The sequence below is a fragment of the Oryx dammah genome, unplaced genomic scaffold (assembly GCF_014754425.2).
Source record: "Oryx dammah isolate SB20612 unplaced genomic scaffold, SCBI_Odam_1.1 HiC_scaffold_1, whole genome shotgun sequence".
NCBI classification, from domain to species: Eukaryota; Metazoa; Chordata; class Mammalia; order Artiodactyla; family Bovidae; genus Oryx; species Oryx dammah.
The window spans coordinates 62648552-62671161 of NW_024070185.1; the positions used below are offsets into that span (position 1 = coordinate 62648552).

Sequence of the window (22610 nt, forward strand, 5' to 3'; positions counted from 1 at the left end):
ACAGAAGAGCTGCTAATGAGCAACGGTGTTATGAGATTAAATGAGTCCCAGCCCACACATAATCCATTATAGATTCAGGGCACCTGTAATGCGGTTCCCTCCATGAGTCTCTCTTCACATTTGTGTGCTGGCTTTCTGGGAGGGGGAATATACACATATATGTAGACACATAACCTTACAGCAGATTTTACTCATGTAAGGATGTATGTGCACAATTTATATATGATAATAAATTACATGATACTCTATATTATAAACTCCATATAGCCAATGCCTTCACTGAATGTCTTCACTGATTTTTGCATCATTCTTATAGCCAGAGTGAATGAGTAGAGTTCCTACATGAAGGCTTGCTGATGCTTCTGTTTAGGTGAAAACATGAGATGAAATGAAACAATGAAGACGAATGTTGGAACTTTATGTGATCAACTGTGCTCAACCAGATAAAAGTTTTCAAATCCTGAAAGACTATTTAGACTATTTTCTCAATTTTCAGTGCTAGAACAGCTATAGACATGACACTTTAAAGTTTAGTCTGCATAATTAACATTGTCTAGATGATATCCAGATGATCAAGGAAACATTAACTCAAGTCCTGATTTCCATGGTGTAAACACATCACCACGGCTGGTTTCAACCTGCCAATGTCATGTTCCTGGAAATGGAACTGGGAAAGATGCAGAGAAGTAACACATCAGTACACAGTATTCCCACCACGAAGGAAAAAGAGACATAAAGAACTTCAAGAGCACAGATATTAGAATGCAGTAAAAGATTAGAAAATAATATATTTTGATTTAAATGCCACATACCTTAACATTAGCATAATCAGCTCAATTATAAGTTCATGTAATTTGACTTGTCTATTTTTTTAACACATATTTTCGTTGTTGTTGTAACTTGACTTTTAACAGCTGTGTTTAGTTGCCAGCTTATATGTTTCCTTGGAGAAGAAAACGGCAACCCACTCCAGTATTCTTGCCTAGAGAGTCCCGTGGACAGAGGAGCCTGGTGGGCTGCTGTCCAGAGGGTGGCACAGAGTCAGACACGACTGAAGCGACTTAGTACGCATGCATGCATTAGAGAAGGAAATGGCAATCCACTCCAGTATTCTTGCCTGGGGAATCCAAGGGACAGAGGAGCCTGGTGGGCTGCCATCTATGGGGTTGCACAGAGTCGGACACGACTGAAGCGACTTAGCAGCAGCAGCAGCAGCATCTGTTTCCTATACATTTAACAATCAGCTCTGGCCCAACTGCACACTATCTGCTCAGTCCCTGCAGCCTGGCCCGAGTGCCACTCTTCAGTGAAGCCCACGATGATGCTGCATGCCTTGCTGGTAACACAGGTTTAATCCCACCTTGCGTTATAATCATTTAATGTTGTTATGCAGAATGTATCTGAATCCCCAGCCTGATGAATGACCAGGACACCAACACAGGTTACAGCTCCCAGGGCTGCCCCAGGCACCTTCACAGAGTGTGAAGTGTGAAGCTTACACGACATTGTCGCCACCTCACCATTTCCTTCAGGAGGAGTGAACAGAGGGACACAGCACGAGCAGGGCAAAGGCTCGCACGTGACCCTTCATCGAGGCTACAGGTTTTCCACAAAAATATCATCAAGGATGGCTCTTCAGTGATGGACTCCAGGCTCTGGTCTGTGATAATCTAATGCCTGCAGGACAAGGGTCTTGCTGCCTCGGGATCCAGAAACTCCAGGAAGCAAAAGTAGGCTTTCTAAGCCAGAGAAGGTAACCTTAAAAAAAAAAATGTGCTCTCAAGTCCTCCTCTGTTTTTCATCCCAACGAGGCTTTGCAAACGTTTTTTCCAATAATGAATGAGAGGGGAGAAGAGTGGGCACAGACCAGTAATCAGATATCCACTGTCTCAACTCTTTTGGGGGAAAATGTGGGGCACAAATCCCAAACTGAACCACTAGGAGTTTAGATTCCTGAGGCCTTCCAAGGCAGGAGAGTTCATGGGCGGGGAACTTAAGATGCCACACAGAAAATCTCTGGTGGTCTAGTGGTTAGGACTCCATGCTTTCACTGCAGAGGACCCAGATTCAATCCTTGGTTGAGGAATTAAGATCCCACAAGCCACGTGGTGTGGCAAAAAAAAAAAAAAAAGATCATTATATGTATATATATATAAAGAAAACACAGGGAGGAATGGGGTTGCTAGCCAGCCTCTGAAGCTTTCATAAATGATCACACTAGACAGTACAAAACAATAAAAGCAGTCCCAAATAAAGAGGATGCCAGTGGTAGTGTACATGTATCAATGCAGTATAGACCATAGCCTGTGCAGTTGATTTCAACTTATCACTTGCTGGGCAGAATCTGCTCTGCACTCCCTCCCAGCAGCTGCAGTGAGACGCCTGCAAACCACACACACAGTGAGAATCTCCTCGCCTGTCAGATTCACACTCTGATTGCACCTGCCTGGTCTCTGCTGCTGCTCTCTCATCAAAGCTCTGCTCCCTCCTCTCCCACCCCTGCTCCCAGGAGCCACCAGAGGGCAGTTTTTAAAAGGATGAGCTTCTTCTCTCCTTTATCATTTACTTTTTCACACCTGGGATCTCACTACAAGTCCCTCCCTGCTGTCTGATCCATCTCCCTTTCCTCATCACCCCCACTCACGCAGGTTCCTGCTTTTACTTGCCCTCCATCCACTTCCATTTTCCTTTAAGGAGCTACTTCCCTCCCACTCCCAATGCACACAATCTGACCCTAACCGACCCTGGCTCCAAAGGCAGACACACTCTGCCCTTGGGGACACAGTGATAGTCAAGGATGGGCAAACAACCCAAGTCATTATCAATACAGCTGAGACAGGACAATGATCTTTACCCGTGGGGTTTTTCCGGAGCTGCTAAGAAAGTAGCACACTTTCTACTGGGGTGTCTCGGTTAGTAGGAAGAAGCATGAAGCTGCAGGGCGTATCCCTGCCCCCGCTTGAAGAGAGCCTACCTGAAAGATGGAGTGAAACATTCCAAGGCACATGGATTTAGACATGCTTGAAGCACACCCTAGAAACTTCCATTATGAGCTCACGGATGATCAGTGTTTTAGTTTTGTTTGCTTAAATCAGTTTGAATGGAGATTTCATCCCTTGTAACTGACAGAATTCTGATTTGTACAAGGTTCAGGGAAAGGTACATAATGGGTGGTGGAAAAGCAGTTTTACAGGTGTATATCTGTGTATTTAAACAAAACCAACCTACATTCAGAAACTACTGTATACCTTTTAGGTACATAAGCTCAGTGAAAACAAACAGGCAAGGTACAATCAGGGAAGGGAAAGATATTTTTGACTGAAAAAACTAAAAAACACCTGACCCAGGATAGCTATAGCAATAAAGGGCACCTGCGAGGTTACCATGGGAAGAGGGAAGGGTGGGGTTTCAGGACCTTTGATGGGGACTCACCCTCATCAGTGATGGTGCCACTGCTGGACCCCCCGCTGCTCTTGGACTGCCGGTGGGATGAGGAAGAGGACACGGAGGACTCGGCCGCGTGCCCCTTGGGAGAAGGAGAAGGTGTGAGGGTGGGGGAGGTGCTTTTGGAGGTAGTGGAGGTTCCAGATGGAGGCCTTTTGCTTGTCTCCAGTTTCTGCTGAAAAGAGTAAGACAGATACATAAGCCATCACCTGGAGGGCAGACATGATTCAAACAGACACCCACAATAGGGAACATGGGTGATATATGACTCAACAAGATGTCTAATCAGCACTATCAAATCTACTTCATAGAAAACATGCAAAGCAGAAACCATAATATCAAAACAGTTTCAGGAAAATCCTCCCTTGAGAAGAGACAGGGAAGGGGATGGAAAAAGTGGCACAAGAGGAGACAGAAAAGCCCGGTCCTAGTCCTGTCCGGAGAAGGCAATGGCACCCCACTCTGGTACTCTTGCCTGGAAAATCCCATGGACGGAGGAGCCTGGTAGGCTGCAGTCCATGGGGTCGCGAAGAGTCGGGCACCACTGAGCGACTTCACTTTCACTTTTCACTTTCATGCACTGGAGAAGGAAATGGCAACCCACTCCAGTGTTCTTGCCTGGAGAATCCCAGGGACAGAGGAGCCTAGTGGGCTGCCATCTTGGGGTCGCACAGAGTCGGACATGAGTGAAGCAACTGAGCAGCGGCAGCAGCAGTCCTGTCCAGATAGCGGCCAGCGTCATGTCCTTGGCCGAGTCCCCTGACCTCTCACTGCCGTGCCATACTAAGTTGATTCAGTCATGTCTGACTCTGTGCAACGTGATGGACTGTAGCCCACCAGGCTCCTCTGTCCATGGGATTCTCCAGGCAAGAATACTCAAGTGGGATGCCATACCCTTCTCCAAGGCATCTACCCAACCCAGGGGTCGAACCCAGGTCTCCCACATTGCAGGCAGATTCTCTACCGTCTGAGCCACCAGGCAAGTCCTTGAACCCACATCTCTCTGGCATCTCCTGCACTGGCAGGCGGGCCTTTACCACTAGCGCCACCTGGGAAGCCTGGTGACCGCTCACTGACCAGCTCTAAATGAAAGTGTGGCTTATTAACACCCGTGGGCCCATTCTGCTCTGGATGTTCCGTCATCTAAACCAGTCACTTTCAACCACTCATCACAGAAGACTTACTATTTTTCCTTTGTATGTGTTGTACACAAAAAAGGCCTTTGTATTTTGAAGTACTTTTGTTTATTTTATAGAAGTACAGTTGATTCACAGTGTTGTGCCAGTTTTTTCTGTATAGCATTAGTGATTCAGGTGGGGTTTTTCTTACAGCTTATATTCCATTATAAGTTATTACAAGATATTGGGTATCATTCCCTGTGCTTATACACAGGGATTTACTGCTTATACAGTAAATTCTTGTTACTTATCTATTTTATATACACTAGTTTATATCTGTTAATCCCATACTAATTTGTCCGTCCCCGCCCCCTTTCATAACGTTAAGTTTGTTTTCTATGTTTGTGAGTACTTTTAGACTTACAATTATAGGAACTAAGAAATTAACACTGGGATGATACTATCAGCTAAACTGCTGATGGTACTCAGATATCTGTAGTTGTTTCACTGATTCTTACTTTGGTCCAGGATTCATGCTCCATTGACCCATTTTGTCTTCTTAGACTCCTCCAACCTGTGATAACTCCTTAGTCTTGCCTCGTCTTTTATGACCTCGTTACTTTCGAAAAGTCCTGGTCACGTATTTGTCAGATATTCATAGGGGGTTTGTCCTGTTTCCTCATAATTAGATGTGCTTATGGATCTTGAGGTTGACAACCACAGAGGCGATGGGCCATTCTCAGCGCATCACACCAGGAGGTGCAAAGCACCAACACCTCATCACCGATGATGATTTAGTTAAGGTGGGGTCTGTAGATCTCTCCATTATGAAGTTACTATTTTCCCCCTTATAATCAGTAAATATCTGGGGAGACATTTTGAGCTAAACATTGTTTTTTTTCCTGTTTGTCGGTTAACTTTACCATTCTCTGGTGCATCTTCTCTGGAGCGATTACTACCGTGATGTTCTAATGATGATTTATTTCCTTTATTCCTTCCACATTTATTACTTAGAATTCTGTCCAGAAGAGTTGCTCCTTCTCCCCCATTTATTTATTCAGATCAGTATGGGCTTGTGGATATATATTCTCTGGGCTATAATCCAATACTATTGTCATGCCCTGGTCCCTTTTACTGGAGGGTGGTATTTAGATACTAAAAGCTGGATGGTAGATTGTTCATGGCTACTGGGATGTCACTCCTTCTAGGTCCTCTCAGCGAACAGAGCAAGGAAATATATGAAGTCTACTAACCTATGCATACACATATAGCCATACTTAGTCCTCTATCAATCTGTGTATACATGTATACTTATAAGCATGCATTCATACTGATTCATACTGATAGCTCTGACTCCAATCCAGTATCCACAGGGTTAGTTCCACCATTTCCCCTATGACTCAATCTCTGACAGTTAAAAAACTGAGCTCATTATTTGTTCAACCTTAGTATATGTGTAAAGTGTATATATACATACATATATATATACACACACACATATGTAAAGCAGCTTCAGAATTGCTAGCCTATAGCACCTACAAGGAAATAAAAAACTCAACTAGGATACAATGCTTATGTACAGTTCTTTTTGTCTTCACTCTTACAATCTCCATTGACATGTTTTCGCCCACCTCCTACACTGTAGGTACATCATTCGCTTGTCATAACAGCTAGACCTGTTGTCACAGTCTGCATACATCCTTAGTTCCCGGTTGATTTAAAATCCACACACAGTAAAAATAACTTCTGCGTACAATTCTTCAGGTATTGATAAATAAGTAGAGTTGTGTATCCACCAACAGAGTACCATATGGAACAGTTCCATCATCCCCCAAATTCCCTGGTGCTGTCCCTTTCTAGTTAACTCTTCCCCCACTCCAATCCATGGAAATAACTGATCTGTTTTCCATTCCCATAATTTTGCATTTTGAAGAAACTGTCATACACATGGAATCAAATAATACGTATACGTTTTTGTCTGGCTCAGCATAACACTTCTAAGATTCATTTAAGTTACTGCACGTGTCAATAGTGTATTCTTTTCCATTGCTGAGTAGCATTCCACTGTATGGGCTGCCCAGGTGGTGCTAGTGGTACAGAACTTGCCTGCCAATGAGGGAGAGAGACATGGGTTCACTTCCTGGGTGGGGAAGATTCCATGGAGGCAGGTATGGCAGCCCACTCCAGTATTCTTGCCTGGAGAATCCCATGGACAAAGGAGCCTGGTAGGCTACAGTCTATAGCGCTGCACAGAGCTGGACATGACTGAAGCAACTTAGCACGCATGCACATATTCCATTGCATGGGTATTGCCACAGTTCGTTTACGTATTTACCTGTTATAAGATGTTTCTAGTTTAGGGTATTTATGAAAAACTGCTGTAAACATTCACAAACTGACTTTTGTATAAATATAATTTTTTTAAAAATCTGTTTGGGTAAGTATCTAGGAGAGAGACAGGTCACATGCTCAATGTATGTTTAGTTTTATAAGAAACTGTCAAACATTTTCAAGGTGGCTGTATCATTTCTGCATTCCCATCAGCAATGAATGCGAATTCCAGTAGTTTCACATTCTCACAGCTCTTGTAACTTAATTTTTTTTTTTAATTTTAGGCAGTCTAATAACAGGTGTAGAGTGCTATTTCACTGCGGCTTTAAGTAGTATTTCCTAAATAATGATGTTGAACATTTTATCATATGTTTACATGCCATCTATATGTCTTCTCTGATGAACAAACTGTTCAGATATTTTGTCCATTTTAAAATTTGTTGGTTGTTTACTTACTGTTGAGTTTTGAGAGTTCTTTATTCTGGATACAAAACGATTATCAGATACATGATTTACAAATATTTTGCCTAGTGTGTGGCTTGTCTTTTCATTCTCTTAATGCTGTCTCTTGCAGGGCAAAAGCTCTGAATTTTTATGAAGTCCAATTTAACATTTTTTCTTTTATGGATCATGCTTTTGGTACTATATCTGAAACTCCATGCCAAACTCAAAGTTACACAGATTTTCCCCTAGGAATTTTATAGTGTTTCATTTTATATTTCAGTCTATGATCTATTTTGAGTTAATCTCTGAATTCACTGTGAGATATATGTGGAGGTTCATTTTCTTGCATATTCAATCGTTCCAGCACTATTCGTTGAAAAGACTACCTGTTCTTTGTTGAACTGCCTTTGCACCAGTGTGAAAAAAAGTTTAGTTGACTATTCTTGTTAGGTCTATTTTTAGCCTCTCTCTTCTGTTCCAGTGACCTGTGTGTCTGTCCTTCCCTAATACCATACTGTTTTACAGTAAGTCTTAAAACTAGGTATTGATAGTATGATTCTTTTTCAATTCCTTTGCTTATACTTTCTTTGCATCTTAAAATAAATTTCAGAATCACTTTCTAGATCTCTATAAAAAGAGCTAGCTGGGATTTTAATTTGGATTATATTGAATCTATAGATCAAACTGCAAAAAAACCCGATACCCTAACAATATTGAGCCTTCTATCGCTCCATTTATTTAAGCTTATTTATCAATGTCTTGTGGTTTTCAACCTATAGGTTCTGCACATACTTTATTAGATTTATACCTAAGGATTTCACTCTCATAATACATTTTCATATAATTTAATTTTTATATAATACATTTCTAATGTACTGTAAATGATACTCTCAGTTTCAAATTTTAAAAGTCTAATTATTCTAATTGTTCATTGCTACTGTATAAAAATACAATTGACTTTTGTATATTGACCTCGTATCCTCAGATCCTGCTGAACTCACTTTTTAGTCCTAGGAGGGTTTGTGTAACTTTTTTGCACTGAGTAGACAAACATATCACCTAGAACTAGAGATAACTTTATTTCTTCCTTTCCAATCTGTGTGCCTTTAACCTGTTCCTTACCTTATCACACTAGCTATAGGATAGGTTTTGGTACAAAGTTGAGAGAGGCAACATCCTCGTTCCTGATCTTTGGTGAAAAGCACTTGGTCTATTATCATCAAGTACAATTCTAAGTACAGATATTTCATATGAGGCCCAGGAAGTTCTTTTCAATTCTTAGTTTGCCAAAAGTTCTGATCATGAATGGAGCCTGAATTTTGCCAGGTGCTTTTTCTGCATTTTATTCTTCAGTCTATTAACCTGGTGAATTATGCTAACGAAGTGCTCTTTTTCAGTATTTATCCTATTCAGTGTTCTCTGAACTTCCTGGACCTGTGGTTTGGCACCTGTAATTAATTGGGGGAGAAATTCTTGGCCATTAAAAAAATATATATTCCTTATGCCCCACCATTCTCTCTCTCTCTTCAGGGGTTCCAATTACCTGTATGAGAGCATTTGTTACTATCTCACAACTTTGGGGTGCTTGGCTTTTGTTCTTACTTTGGTTTCTTTTTTACTTCATGTTTCGGTTTGGGTAATTTCTATTGCCCTATCTTCAGGTTCACTGATTCCTTCCTTGGCTGTGTCAAGGAAAGAATCTTTCTACTGAGGAGCCCATCAGAGGCATTCCTCATCTCTGTGTTTTTTATTTCTAGCATTTCCATTTGGCTCTCATAGTTTCCATTTCTCTGCTAAGATTGCTACTCATAGGAGTCTGCATGCTGCTCAGATTGTCCACTAGAGCCTTCAGCATATTAATTGTAGTTCTGTTAAACTTCCTGTTATATAATTCCAACACCTGTTTCACATCTACAGCAGATTCTGATGACTGCCTTGTTTGTTGCGAGTCTGGTGTTTCTTGCCTTTTTACATGTCTTATAGTTTATGTTAAAAATTGGACATCTCATATAGGATAGTAGAGACCAAGATAAATAGTTTCCATGCCTAGAAATGGGTACATCTTTCCTTCTGCTAAGACTTTAATGTTCCTTCTTGCTAACTACATCCCAGAGTGGAAACAGAAGTCCCTTTCTTAGACTTTAAAAAACTTTGTCAATAAGCTGTCTATATTATTAATGGATTCTTCCTTCTGCTTTTTCTGTAAAGACAGCCATTCCATAATAAAGCTTCTGATTAAGCAGGAGACAACTGGGATACCCCTACAAAACAGATTCATTTCAGTCAAGGGCAAAGAAACACAATACTCTAGGCCTGTAGGCAACATTATTGGGGAGGAGGCAGGTAAATATAAGATTTGGGGTGCTCTGAAATATTTGAACTATTCCTTTCATCTCCAATGTGGCAGATTAATCATGTCGTGGCATCATCTCCACCCTTCCTATACCTATACTCTTTGCTACATAACTGTGTGGTCTCCTGCAGTGGGTGTGATGACTTGCTTAAACTTCATTGGTTTTCAACTAATGCCTTTGACTGTTGCCATGAGAACATGTCCAAACTTGTTGTGGACACACATGGACCCATTGTTCTGATCACCCTAGCCAACAGTCAAACATGTAAGAGATTCCCCTCAGTCCAGAAGCACTGCCTAGCTAAGTCCAGACCAGGCTGCCCAGCCACACATGTGCAAGTGTAAGAAATGCGTTGTTTTCAACCACTGTGCTTTTGGGTGGGAACAGAAAGCTGATATTCCCAGGGGGCCTTTGGGCTTTCTGAGATCTGGGAAGTGAAGCACACTCCAGCCCCACCCCAACTCCATTCTGTATCTGCTAAGGCACACTTCACGTCAGAAGTCATGCCTTACAAATATTCTAGCACTGCAGTGTGCTTGGTTTAAGCAAAGTGCAAAACCCAGAATCATCAGGCTCATATTTTGAATACTAATTTCTAATTCTTCCTAAGGGAGTCTTTGAAAAGCACTTCATGTCTCCATTCTGCTGCTAGAGCCTTTGACAGAAAGCCCACTCCTGTGTCCTTTGATTTAGGGCAGTGATTTCTAAGAACTTGGGCTGGGCTGGCTGCAATACTCTCAGAAGAGAAAAACAGATTCCTCAGACCCTACCCTGAGAGTCTTATTTAGTTAAGCTGCGTGGAGTCCAGAAATCTGAGTATTTAAGTAGCTCCCCAAGTTTACAGCATATTCTTATGCGAGGAATATCAGGTGATCATTGAACTGGATTATTTCTCCAGTTTTCTGTTTCCTGAATGCTTCTTCTGACACAATTTCCTTTCATCAGAACACACTTGTACATATCTTAAATATGACAGGTGCATCCAGGTGATGCAATGGTTAATATAATTTATAACTTAGATACCTCCCTATTTCCAACACCAATGAAAGGAAGCTAACGATATATAACACATCTAATAAGACCATCCAAATAGAAACAGAAAATTTTAGACAACAGAGAAGAGGAAAACTATATCAAAATTTTAGAGTAGCAGATTTACTGTAATGAGTAGCCGAGTTTCCTAGCAGCAAAGGCAAAAACAGAAATATGCTAATTACAGAATTTTTACTATCGGATGAAATAAAACATATTGAAGTATCTGTAGACATTTTGTACCTAGCGCTGAATTCTAAAAAGAACTTAATTTCATAAATCCTAGGACACAAGTAATTTTGAACATAATAGAAAATATGCTAACATATACAGAGATTTTTTTTTCTGGAGCTACACTGTAAAGAAACTAATTATATAGGATCAATTGCATAAGGGACTTTGAAAAACAAAGAAAGCTGTATAACTAACAATGGTTGGACAGAAAACAAAGACTATTTCTCGTACATCCATTACGATATTAATCTCTGAAAGCACTTGTGGGCAAAGGTCCAGGGCTGAGGCCTTCAGATGCTCTAACTTTTCCCAGGGAGAAAGCTTAAGATATCTAGAAAATAAAATGAAAAGTGGGGTTGTGCCTGGACTTGGGGTCCTCTCAGAAGAGGGAATGGGCTATGACACCCCTATGGAGAATCCAGGGAACCACCTGTTAAAGGAGCCAGTTCATGTTCATGACTAGGACCCACACTCTGGGGCTTACTCCATTAAGTCAACCCAGGTGGAGGGACTAAGGATGTAGAGGGGGCAGATTCTGAAGACACTGGAGACCTCCACTCCCTGAGGCACGTGGGGTTTCTCATCCATTGCAAACCCCACAGGTGCTAACAATGTGGTAACTACTCTGTGCTTGCATACTAAGTTGCTTCGGCTGTGTCTGACTCTTTGCAACCCGATGGACTGTAGCCCGCCAGGCTCCTCTGTCCACAGGATTCTCCAGGCAAGAAAACTGGAGTGGGTTGTCATGCCCTCCTCCAGGGGTTCTTCCCAACCCAGGGATCGAACCCACTTCTCTTATGTCTTCTGCACTGGCAGGCAGGTTCTTTACCCCTAGGGCCACCTAAGAAGCCTGGTAACTGCTCTGGGGCTCATTAATGGAGTTCTCAGCTCTGTCCTGCTCACCATCCTTCCTATAGCTCCTTTCCTGTGCCACACATTCACCTCTGGAGCCCTGCACGTGCCATCACCTCACCCTGGGACAGTCTCACCCCCTTCCACCCTTGACCCTTTCACCTTGCCCTTCCGATCTTGAGAGGTCACTGGTGCCCTCCAGAACCGGCAAGGACACATGCCCCAGAGCATCCTCCCTTCTCCGTGAGACACACTGCTGTGTCTGTAGTGACACCAAGAGAACAGTCACCAACCCCTTCATTCACTGCTGGATCCTCACTGCTGGAAGTGAGCACAGAGCAGATACTCCAAAGACGTGGCTGGTGGAAGGATAAGGCAGGAGGGTGATTATTGCTACAACTGTCAACAGTAACACCCGACACTTACACAGGTGTACCAGGTACCAGCACCATTCTAAATGCTAAAGTGAGAGGCTGAGATTAGAACCCAGGCAGTTGCTCCTGAAACCACTAGGAACCCTTTTGCTCTAAATCAACGAACAAAAACATGTGTTGTGTAAGACTGGATGACCAGCACAGGGTTGCGAACCTGGTGCGCACCTCAGCAGCACCCCATACCTCTGCAGCCGTCCCACCTGGAGGTGTCTTGGAGATCAGGTGGGAGGTGAACACAAGTGCACACAACACCAAGGGCATGGGGTGTGACCTTGGAAACCACCCTTCTTGGAAAGCCCAAGGGCAGCCGGATGGAAGGTTTAGTCTGTCCCATGACAGCGGTACTGCCTGCACTCCCCAGGGTGTCAACGGTGCTAGGACAGGACCTACGAGCATCAGAGGAGGGGTCGGAAACAGAACAAGCACCTTGCCACCAGGAACACTGCCGCCTGCCGGGGAGACCGGGAGTTCAGACGGGCTGGAGCTGGGTGCTGGCCCAACAGGACTTGACCGATGGCTGGGCTTCTGCTCAGATAATCCGGCTGCTTTTTTCCTCTGGGCAGCGATCTGGGAGAGGACACTGTCAATGCTGCCACCTGAGGAAAGAGGAATAGGAATGACTGCCAGGGTCCAAAGCACTGCAGCGTGGGCAGTGGATGTCAGGGGCTGACCCAGCTGAGCCAAAACTACGTCGCCCAGACCATCCCCTGGCTCTGGGTCAGGGCTGACCACAGGACTGCATATGGCAACTGGCAGGTGGACAGGCCACCAACGCTCCAGTTTGTCCTCGCCTTCCACCACACCATGGCTAACTCAGTCAGCCTTCAGCAGGCCAGACACCACGCCAGCCCTGGGTTACCACAGCAGCCCCTCCCAGCGCCCTCTGACAGCTGCACACACTGCCCGACCAGGGCTCCTCCAGAAAATAAAATGAAAAGTGGGGTTGTTTCCATCCATCACCCTCCCCAGCTCCCCATTCTAAACCTTCACATCCCCAGCTGCCCCCACAGTTGTGTCAATAGCTTTCTCACTCCATAACACTCAGGGGCTCGGCTTCCTTGCCTGAATCCTGATTGCCATGTTCCCCCTCCCTGTTTCTCCAAACCTACCAGCAACCTTGAATTGTGATGAAGGGAAAGGGGAAAATGATAATATCCAGGGCTAGGGAGGGCATCAGAGGGGGAACAATGATAACTACGATTTACAGGGCACTGACCAGGTGTCAGGCACTGCTGGAAATATTTTACATGTATAAACAGGGCCGTTCTGGAAGGCAAAATGGAAAGCTTCAAAAACAGGCAAACCCATTGACCCTGCCACCCTGATTCAGAGGCACTTACATTAAGCAAATCACTAAGCAAGTGTGTAAGCCCAGTGCTCTGAAGCCATTACTTAGAGTGGGATCTACAGGAGCAAAAATCTGGAACAGCCTCAGTGTTCAACAAGAGGGAACTGGTTAATTAAAATTGTGACACCTCACATGAGTGGAAGGCTGTTTGTTTATTTAAAAGATGCTGTCCACAGGGAACTCTGTTCAATGTTATGTCGCAGCCTGGATGGAAAGGGAGTTTGGGAGAGAATGGATATATGCATGTGTATGGTTGAGTCCCTTTCAGGCTGTCCACCTGAACATATCACAACATTGTTAACTGGCTATGTGCTAAGTCACTTCAGTCGTGTCCAACTCTTTGCAACCCTATGGACCGTAGCCCACCAGGCTCTTCTGTCCATGGGATTCTCCAGGCAAGATTACTGGAGTGGGTTGTCATGCCCTCCTCCAGTGCTACTTCAATATAAAATAAAAAGTTTAGAAAATGAAAGAATCTGTAGATACAGGTGCACTGGCATAAAAAAGTGGTTACAACATAGAAAGAGGCACAAAGAGGGAAAAGGTTACAAAGCAGAGTATACTCAGAAGTCAGCCTGCCTGCACGTGGGTCTGGCTCTGCTGTTTCGCTGCTGTGTGACTCTGGCTGAATTAATTTAACTCCCCCGAGCCCCAGTTCCCCCTTCTGGAGACTGGGGAGGATACCTCACAGGTTGCTAGAGGACTGAAGGAGATAATACACTTAAAGGGCACTGTGCCTGGAACATACTAAGTGCTCAAAAACTTATTCTTCTTTCATAAAGAAGCGAAATGTACCTTGCAAGATATACATCAAAATGTTAACAATGATTCCTAGTGGGTGAGATTATACCTTTTTTTTTGCCTTTTGCTTTAGCTGGTTTTCAAGCTTTCCCATAGCTCATAAAGCATGGTGCCTTCCTGCAAAGCTCGCTTTAGTTAATCCTGGATGCCCTAGGAGAAGACTACAAAGTATCCTCTAACCAGCCTCATTACCTTTTTCCATATTCTGTTTTGTTTGTTTGTTTTTACAGTATTTACTATTCTCAGATAAAGAAAAAAAAAATTGCCAGGAAAGAATACTGGAGCAGGATGCCATTTCCTTCCTCAAAGGATCTTCCCGGATCAGGGATTGAACACACGTCTCTTGCATCCTCTGCACTGGCAGGTGGGTTCTTTACCACTAGCATCACCTGGAAAGCCCCCACTTAAAGATCTATTCAAAATTATCTGTTTGCACCAGAATACAACTTCCTACAAAACTGAATTTTTTATTGCTACATGCTCTATCACCTAGACTTTGGCTTATATCTAATAAGTGGCCAGTAATATTTTCTGAAAGAATATGGTAAATAAATGTAATGACTGAAAACAAGTAAACTTAAAGAGAAGGGAAGTATGCCATAAGCCCAAAATAACGGTAGGCAAACGGCTTTGAGTTTTAATTGTCACCTCCTTGCTGTGCACTCCTGGGCAAATCCATCAACCACTCTGAGCTTCAGTTCCTTCATGTGTTCACTGAAGAATCAGAATGAGAAGATACCTAAGGTTTAACCTTCAAGGATTTTAAACACCACAAAAACACTATTCAGTTCTCTTAGTTTCTTGCAAAATTTTCTAACAAAATAGACCATTACAGACTATCCCTTCCCTTACCACTCCCCACTCCCTTGCCCTAAGAAACTGCATAAAACAAACATGGAATTGTGAATTCACTGAAAAATCCTTTAGGCACATCCAGGAGAAAGACGGTGTGCATGCAGTGGTCTCAAGGACTGTCTGCAGTTCACACTCTCAACCCTAAGTGATCTTCCTACCTTCCTGGAGTGGGCTGCCTGGGTACCCACCTGAGCGGTTATGCAGCTCCCCACCATGCCTGCTCATGCCTCCTCCCCCACTGGAGCCACCAGAGGAATGAGGTGAGTGGTTGAAGTTTCCAGAATTGGCGGGGGAGGCTGGGCTTCTGGAGAGAGATGGAAATTTAACCGGCCTGACGAGAGTCTGCAAGAATAAGGCGTATATGGCAGTTAGAGTGTGCTGTTCATTCCATCTGACACACAGGTCACGATGGGGAGGGCCCTGGAGTTCAGCTGGCCCATCCTAGCCGATCCTTGCTCAGCCTGCTAGGAGGCCCCCAAGGGATGGGAGTGCACATCTACCTGCTGACAACTCGACCGACCATTAGCTCAGGCTAAGCACCTGTGACACCACTTCCCACAGGTCACCCACCTCCTCCCATATGGTGGACTAACATAAACCCACTCTGTCCATTTTAAACACTTCCAGGCACCAAGGCCTTGGTCTCCAACTAGTGATTTGGCATTGCAACAGTCCAGGAAGGCAGCAGCAAGCACCAGAGGGTCAGACAGAGACAGGGCCTCTGAGTGGCTCCAGTCACTCAACACAAAGCAGCAGGGTCAGGGTCTCCCTGAATCTCCACTGTCTACAGTCTGCTCGTGTGGGTATCAGATCCCACATTGAGAGGGACCACCTCAGTGCGTCACAGCCACACACTGAGGGACACCAGGTCAGAAGGACAGAAGTCACACTCTGGTTGTAAGAAAACTCTAGGAGCACACAGAGCGGTCTCCAGTGTTTGAGTCTGGTCCTGAACTTGTGCAATAATGTAGTGTGGAGCCTGATTAGAGCCAAGAACCTGATTTTTGGTCCCAGCATCCTCAACCCCACTTGGCTCGGTGACATTCAGCAACTACCTCCGTTCTCCGGGTTGTTGCTTCATCTATTAAAGGGAATGTTGGGTTAGATCAGGTCTTCAACCTGTGTTCCTCAGAGCTCCAGGATTCCAGGGAGAGGGACTTCCACTTTCGTTCACTCTAATCTGCTTACATATTTAGTTCATTTGTAGGGTTTCATTAGACAAAGGAGTATCACTCACTTAAAAGAAAATGAAAAGCTACAGCCCCCCTAGATCAGATCCCTCTGCCTGCAACCCATCATGACATCAGAGAGTGGTAGATGAAACGTCATAGTGTGTGAACTGGACAACTTACACTGTCCGTGCTCCCTCCACCCGTGGGGTGGCCTCTGCCGGCTCTCTGAGGCAGCACAGTCTTCATGGGGTCTGCCTTCCCGTTGTGACATGTCCGGGACCGATCCGAGCTCCACAGCTCAAAGCTGGAAGGGGGCAAGAAAGGGGGGATGACTGCCTTCAGCTTGTCGCTCGGGAGTCTGGTGAAGGGGGCTCCATTTCGAAGCTGAAAAAGACAGGCTGTGGGTTAGGCAAGTCCCAGGAGGGCTCCTAGCTCTGGGAGGAAGACTCCAGGTCTCTCCTGCTTCTCAGAATGGCAGCACCCCCAAACCCCATCCCCCACCACAGCCAAGCCAGAAACCCACGTGATGTCCTCAGCTCTCTTCCCAGCAAGCTAGAGATACCCTCCTCTGCTCTGCTCCACCCCCCCCACCCCTGCCCAGGATCTCTTGGGTCTGTGCACAGCAACAAGACTAGCACAGGGGGAGGGGCTGCAGAGAGCCATGGGGGAGCCTGTAAGTGTTGGGTGTGCTGTGCTGGGAGAGGGCCCTGTAGACCAAGGGAATGGAATGCAGGAAGGACTGGAGACAAGAGGAGCAAAACCAGTGTGCAGAACTGCAAGGAGGCTGGTGTGGCCAGAGCTGGGGTTCCAGGTGGCGGGGATGAGGGCACTGGCAGGCCCAGGCTGGCTCTCTGCAAGCAAAGCAGACACTCCCATCCCCCATCCCACCACCTCCTTCCTGCTCTAGCCACACCTCCCACTGCTGACATTTTTAACTGCAATTTTATTTTAAATTTTGAAAATGCGATTTGGGGTCAGTATAAATCCACACCACGATAACTGGTGGATCGTCAAGGAAAAGCTTTCACACGGTCCACAGTAACTTTAATTAAGAAAAGACACTGAACTTGGTGCCAGATGGTGCTTTGCAGGGAAGGGCATCCCACAGCTAAACCTGCCTCGGGAGCCGGGCAGGCGGGCATCTCCACGAGGATGGCTGCAAACGCCTACTCAGCAGAGCACCCTGGCCATCCTCCATCTGCCACCGGGCAGGTGGGCACACCACCGCCCTCTACAGAGCATAAGGAGGTGGGACAGGAGAGCAACAAGATGGGAAGTGGGGAGCCTCCTGGGTTCCCACCCAGGCACTGTCCTGCTTTTCTGAAAGTCTGTGAATAAGGGCTGACCCCTCTGGGCCTCAACAACCTCATCGGCATAAGGATAATTCATCAGAGCTGTGAAAACAAAAACTAGGAACCCCAAAGTCCAGCAGATCAGTCTTGGATAAAGAGATGATGGAATGTTACATCATTTAATCATTGGATGTGATGGGGCCAAAGAGTGTTTCTGACACAGAGAAGATGGTCATGACAAACTGTTAAAACAGCAGGTTCAACACAGTGGGGGCAGATAACAGTGCATCACTGACTCAATGGACATGAACTTGGGCAAACTCTGGGAGATAGTGAAGAATAGGGAGGTCTGGCGTGCTGTAGTCCATGGGGTCAGAGTCGGACATGACTTAGCAACTGAACAACAACAAAAGTGCCTGACCTGGCATGGTTTTTTGGGATATAAGTGAGTGAATATATGTAAACTGCAGCAAATACTTAATAAGCATTATATTTAGTGCTGTGCTAAGTATTTGTTTATTATATATAGCATGATATCATATTCACAGATACAAAAAAATGATTAGGAAAAATACTCAAATGATATATGCCACAAAATGTCAATCATGCTTATATCTGGATGTGTGACCAAGGGCGATTTTTTCTTTATACTTTACTGCATCTTCCAAAAATTCAATAAGAGCATTTCTGTCTACATACTGAAAGCAATTATTGCTATTTACTAACATTATCAAATGTTGTATGTCCACGGTCAGTGTGCAGACACCAATTTATACCTATCTCACAGCAGTGCAGAGCAGACAGACCCCATCAGGGCCCCAGAGATCCTGGGGCAGCTTAGTTCTTTGGGGGCACCTCTGCTCCCTTCTTCTCTCCAACACTGCCCTCTCCTGGCCAGCCTCCAGATTAGGGCCTCAGAGTTAAAGGGACTTGACTCCAACCAGGAGACTCATTTCAGAGAAGAGAAATGAAGCCCAGAGAAGTGAGGTAACACATCCAAGGACACACAGCAGATAAATAAGAGTTCACCCTGGGTCAGATGTTATGTTAAGATCTTCCTGGAGATGATACTTAAAAACCACAACCATGAGGAATAGCATCTCCTACGTAAGAGAAGGCTAGCTAGCTATTGCCTAATATCCATCCTCCATATCTCCTTCACAGACATGCCTGATAGATGAGCACATGACCAACTTGGAACAAAGACTTCTATGCAGTGTGAATGGGCCATGTGACTAAATTCTGGCCCCTTTAATGTAAGCAACAAGTGATGTGTGAATTTCCAGGAAATTTCTTTACAGACATCTGGCCTGTGCCCATGGTCACCTCTTCTCCAGTCATCTTTGCTGTCAGCTGGGATGAAGCAGTAATGGATGGAGCTCTGGCAGCCATCTTAGACCAAGAGGTAACCTTGGTAGTAGAAGCCATGCCAGGGAGACCAACAGGTAAAAGGAACCTAGGTCTCTAATTCTATGGATCAATGAACCAGTCTTGAACTTCACTTACTTGAGAGAAATATCCTGTCAAATTTATGCCAGTCATTCGGGGATTTTGTTACTCACAGCTGAACCTAAAACTGATACATCTCTAATTTATAGATGAAGACACTGAGGCCTCTCTCAAGCTGGAAACATACTCTCTTCTTTGACTCCTCTCTCCTTGGCTCTCCATAACCAAAATGGTCAGTCCAATGTCACCATCAGTTCCTACACCGACACGGCCCCTGTACTCATGCCTCCCTGAAACATGATCAGGGCTTAGCCCTGGCTGCTAAGCACCAGCACAGCCTTACCCAGAATTTAGGACTGGCACCTATTCTGATTCCTTGGTGCCAGAGATATACCCATTGCTACACATTTTGACATCGACCCCATCTGTAACCACCACAAAGAAAGAAAAAGTGCCCACATCCCTCCTTATAAGTCAATCCACTAACGATTGGAAGAGACCTGAAATGCTTTCAGAAAAGCCCCACACTCACCATGGTTGTCAATAACACATCTTCCTTTTCTCCTCTTGTGCTCCCAGTACCTGAGAAACAAATGGAAGTTTCCTGAAATGACCCCCTCCCCCAACCACCACGAATTTACAGCATGAGGACAGGTGACCAGGTCAGCCTTCATCCTGGAAAACCAACTCTCTTGAGTGATTAAATATTTAATAATAATTGGTATTCAATATCTGAAGAGAAGGGAAGCATTTAAAAGCTATCTTAGAGTGTGTTTGCAGCTTTTCCATAAACCATTGTCATGCTGGGTCAGACAGTGGTATGTCGAGCTCAATAGTCTGTCTCAACCAATGGTACCCAAGGAACTAGTCTGGGTGTGGAGAGTCGGACTGTTAGAACGGATCTGACCTAATCAGTTTTCCAGTGTGGGACTCTTCTTCAGTGCCCTGGCAAAGTCATCCAAGCTGTTGAATATTTCCAATGGTGGGGAGCTCACTATCCCCACTCCAACCCCAGTAACTCACTCCACTTCAAAACACTGCTGGTGGGTGCAGACCAATCACACTTGGCAAGCAGGAAAACCGCCTATCGAAGGCAAGGGAGAGACAGTGACTGGCCAAAGGTTTCTCAACAGCGCATGCAGGACAGGAAGCTGGGACTTGCTGCCAGCCTCCCCATTCTACCCTTCGCAGTCAGCCCCTTAGATGAGCTTCTGTCCCTTAAGTCTTCACCAAACTGGCCGTTCTGCACCAGTGTCACCTCCCAACATCCTCTTCTCTCTGCCACAGCCCAGGCGCGGGGACGAAGGGCGGAGGAAGAGGGCAAAGAGGTCCAGGCTTTGGCCATTCTGGAAATCCTACCGCACATGCAACTTTTCCTCACCATTGTCTTTTGTCACGGGGGCCACATCGGGGAGCCCAGAGCGGCTGGTCTTGTCCAGGGGCGCCGCCCTCATTGTGGAGTCCAGTGCTGGCTCTGGCTCATCACAGAAAGGCAATGGCTGGTTGCTGGACAGCCCACGCGGCAGTGTCTGCATCAGTTTAAGCTTCCGGAACCGATTAGACATTCGGTTCCACCAGGACTGCCAAGGGAATACAGAGCAGAGGTCAAGCCCCAACCACACCGAGCCCAGGGAGAGCAACCACACTCCACACGTGCCCCACCTCTCCTCTCCTGGGCCCACTGCAGGCATTACCCATCGACCACAGTACCCTTAGTTCTCTCTAAATCCTTCCTGACCCAGCCTGCAGGGGGCCTTTCCAATAGTCTGGAGGTGGCAGGGAACCCAATTTGCTAACACTCTGCATCAATCTCTGCAATGCACAGTCTGAGACACAGAGACCCAGCGACATCAACTTGCTGGACGTCTTATGAGTCCAACAGGGATGGACAGATGGACAGAGGCAACACCAAACACCTGAACATCTCAAACTGCATAACCTCCTTCGCCCTATTCCACTAACAATGTGAGAGCTATCAGGTTGTCCACTCCAAGGCCTGGGCCATCTGCTCCTGCAGCTGATGCCTCTTCACCTAGAGAGAGGACAGGTGCCACCCCCAGGGCATCTACACAACCCCACGAGAGCTCAGAGGTTACTGGCATGGCACCAAAGGGAGGCTGCGAGGCCCTGGTCTACAGAGATGGCAGTGAGGCAAGGACAACGAAATCTATGCAAACAACACTGAGAGGAAGGATCCAGGGCCTTGGGTGAGCAACAGACATGAGAAGAATGCCAAGTCTGCAGATCTGAGGAAGTGTTAGAACCCCAGCCAGGAAAAGGGAAAAAATAATTTTGATTTTCAACAAGCAGAGCGGGGCTGGGAGGATAAGACATTCAAAGAGAAACATTCAACTTGCAGTTTAGAAATAAGCAGCTGGAGCTTGGTTCTGGGGCTTCCGGTAGCAGCTGATGGGGGCCTGTGGACTACAGAGAGGCCCTAGAATGTACAGTCAGCAACTACTGTCCACACTGAAGCACAGGCCACAGACAGATGGCCAGGAAGGAGAGGTGTTTGAGGCTAGCCAGCTCAACACTACATCATGCAAAAAATGTTAACCATTCTCTACATTTATAAATTGCGGCTCTGCATCAAAATCTGGGTTTTCAGTTTCTCCTGAAAACGATGGGAAAATGTAGCAACATGGACCCACACACTTGCAAGGAGCCACTACTGCCAGCAAGTGGTTACGATCACCTCCGTTTTCCCTGGTCACCGCCGTTCCTCATTGCTCACCTCCAGCTTACTTCCTGCCCCTACTGTTAACTCTACTTGCTACCCTGTCCTAAAGCAGCTCCGGGTAATAAGGAAGTGGCAAGCCTCTTCCTGCTTCGCCTGCTCAGGCGTGGCTCTCTGATGCTCTTTAAGACAGGAAAAGGCAAACCTTGAGCCCGCCTTTGTCATCAGGCAGCACCGGGACACTCCAGGGCTGTCGGACCTTCGAGTGGGGCAGCGGTGGCGGGTGGCTGGGCCGGCCTTTGTCTTTATTCACCTGCATGCAGACAGATGCCAGCAGTCGAACAAGTTCCGTGTCTATGGACACAAAAGGCAGCCTTTTACCTGCAAATATGTCTGTGGGGCCATGGGGGGAGGGGTCTCCAGACGACCCCCCCAGCAGCCTGAGAACTCAGTCGCGCAGCACCTGTGTTACTCCAGGATCAAGGTGCCCCTGCCTCTCCACTGGCTCTTCAGAGGGGCAAACACGGCAGCAGGGTTTAACCCACTTAAGCAGAAATGAAAACCAGATGCCCTGTCCTACCAGGAGGACAGAGGGGTGGAGTGTTTAAAAAGTAGAGGCGCTACAGCCAGATGACTGAAGTTGGAATTCTGCCCCTGTTCTTCCCAGGCTGTGTAACTGCAGGTCAATGAAGGGGTGACAGTACCCACCACATAAAGGTGTCTGAAGGATCTGAGGGAATTCCTAACATATGGTAAGTGCTTAAGAAAGATTA

At 45.6% G+C, this 22610-nt stretch overlaps 1 protein-coding gene across 3 annotated transcripts in view; it reads right to left on the reverse strand.

Moving 5' to 3' along the window:
- ANKS6 (ankyrin repeat and sterile alpha motif domain containing 6) overlaps positions 1 to 22610 on the reverse strand; it is a 51273-nt gene that overhangs the window by 13786 nt on the left and 14877 nt on the right. For all 3 annotated transcript variants that reach the window (XM_040238813.1, XM_040238821.1, XM_040238831.1), the window contains exons 6-12: positions 22043 to 22191; positions 20542 to 20740; positions 19693 to 19742; positions 16600 to 16803; positions 15436 to 15589; positions 12670 to 12839; positions 3433 to 3616 (exon numbers count right to left, since the gene is read on the reverse strand). In XM_040238813.1, the coding sequence (XP_040094747.1) occupies positions 3433 to 3616; positions 12670 to 12839; positions 15436 to 15589; positions 16600 to 16803; positions 19693 to 19742; positions 20542 to 20740; positions 22043 to 22191 (1110 nt within the window). The remainder of the gene's footprint in view (positions 1 to 3432; positions 3617 to 12669; positions 12840 to 15435; positions 15590 to 16599; positions 16804 to 19692; positions 19743 to 20541; positions 20741 to 22042; positions 22192 to 22610) is intronic.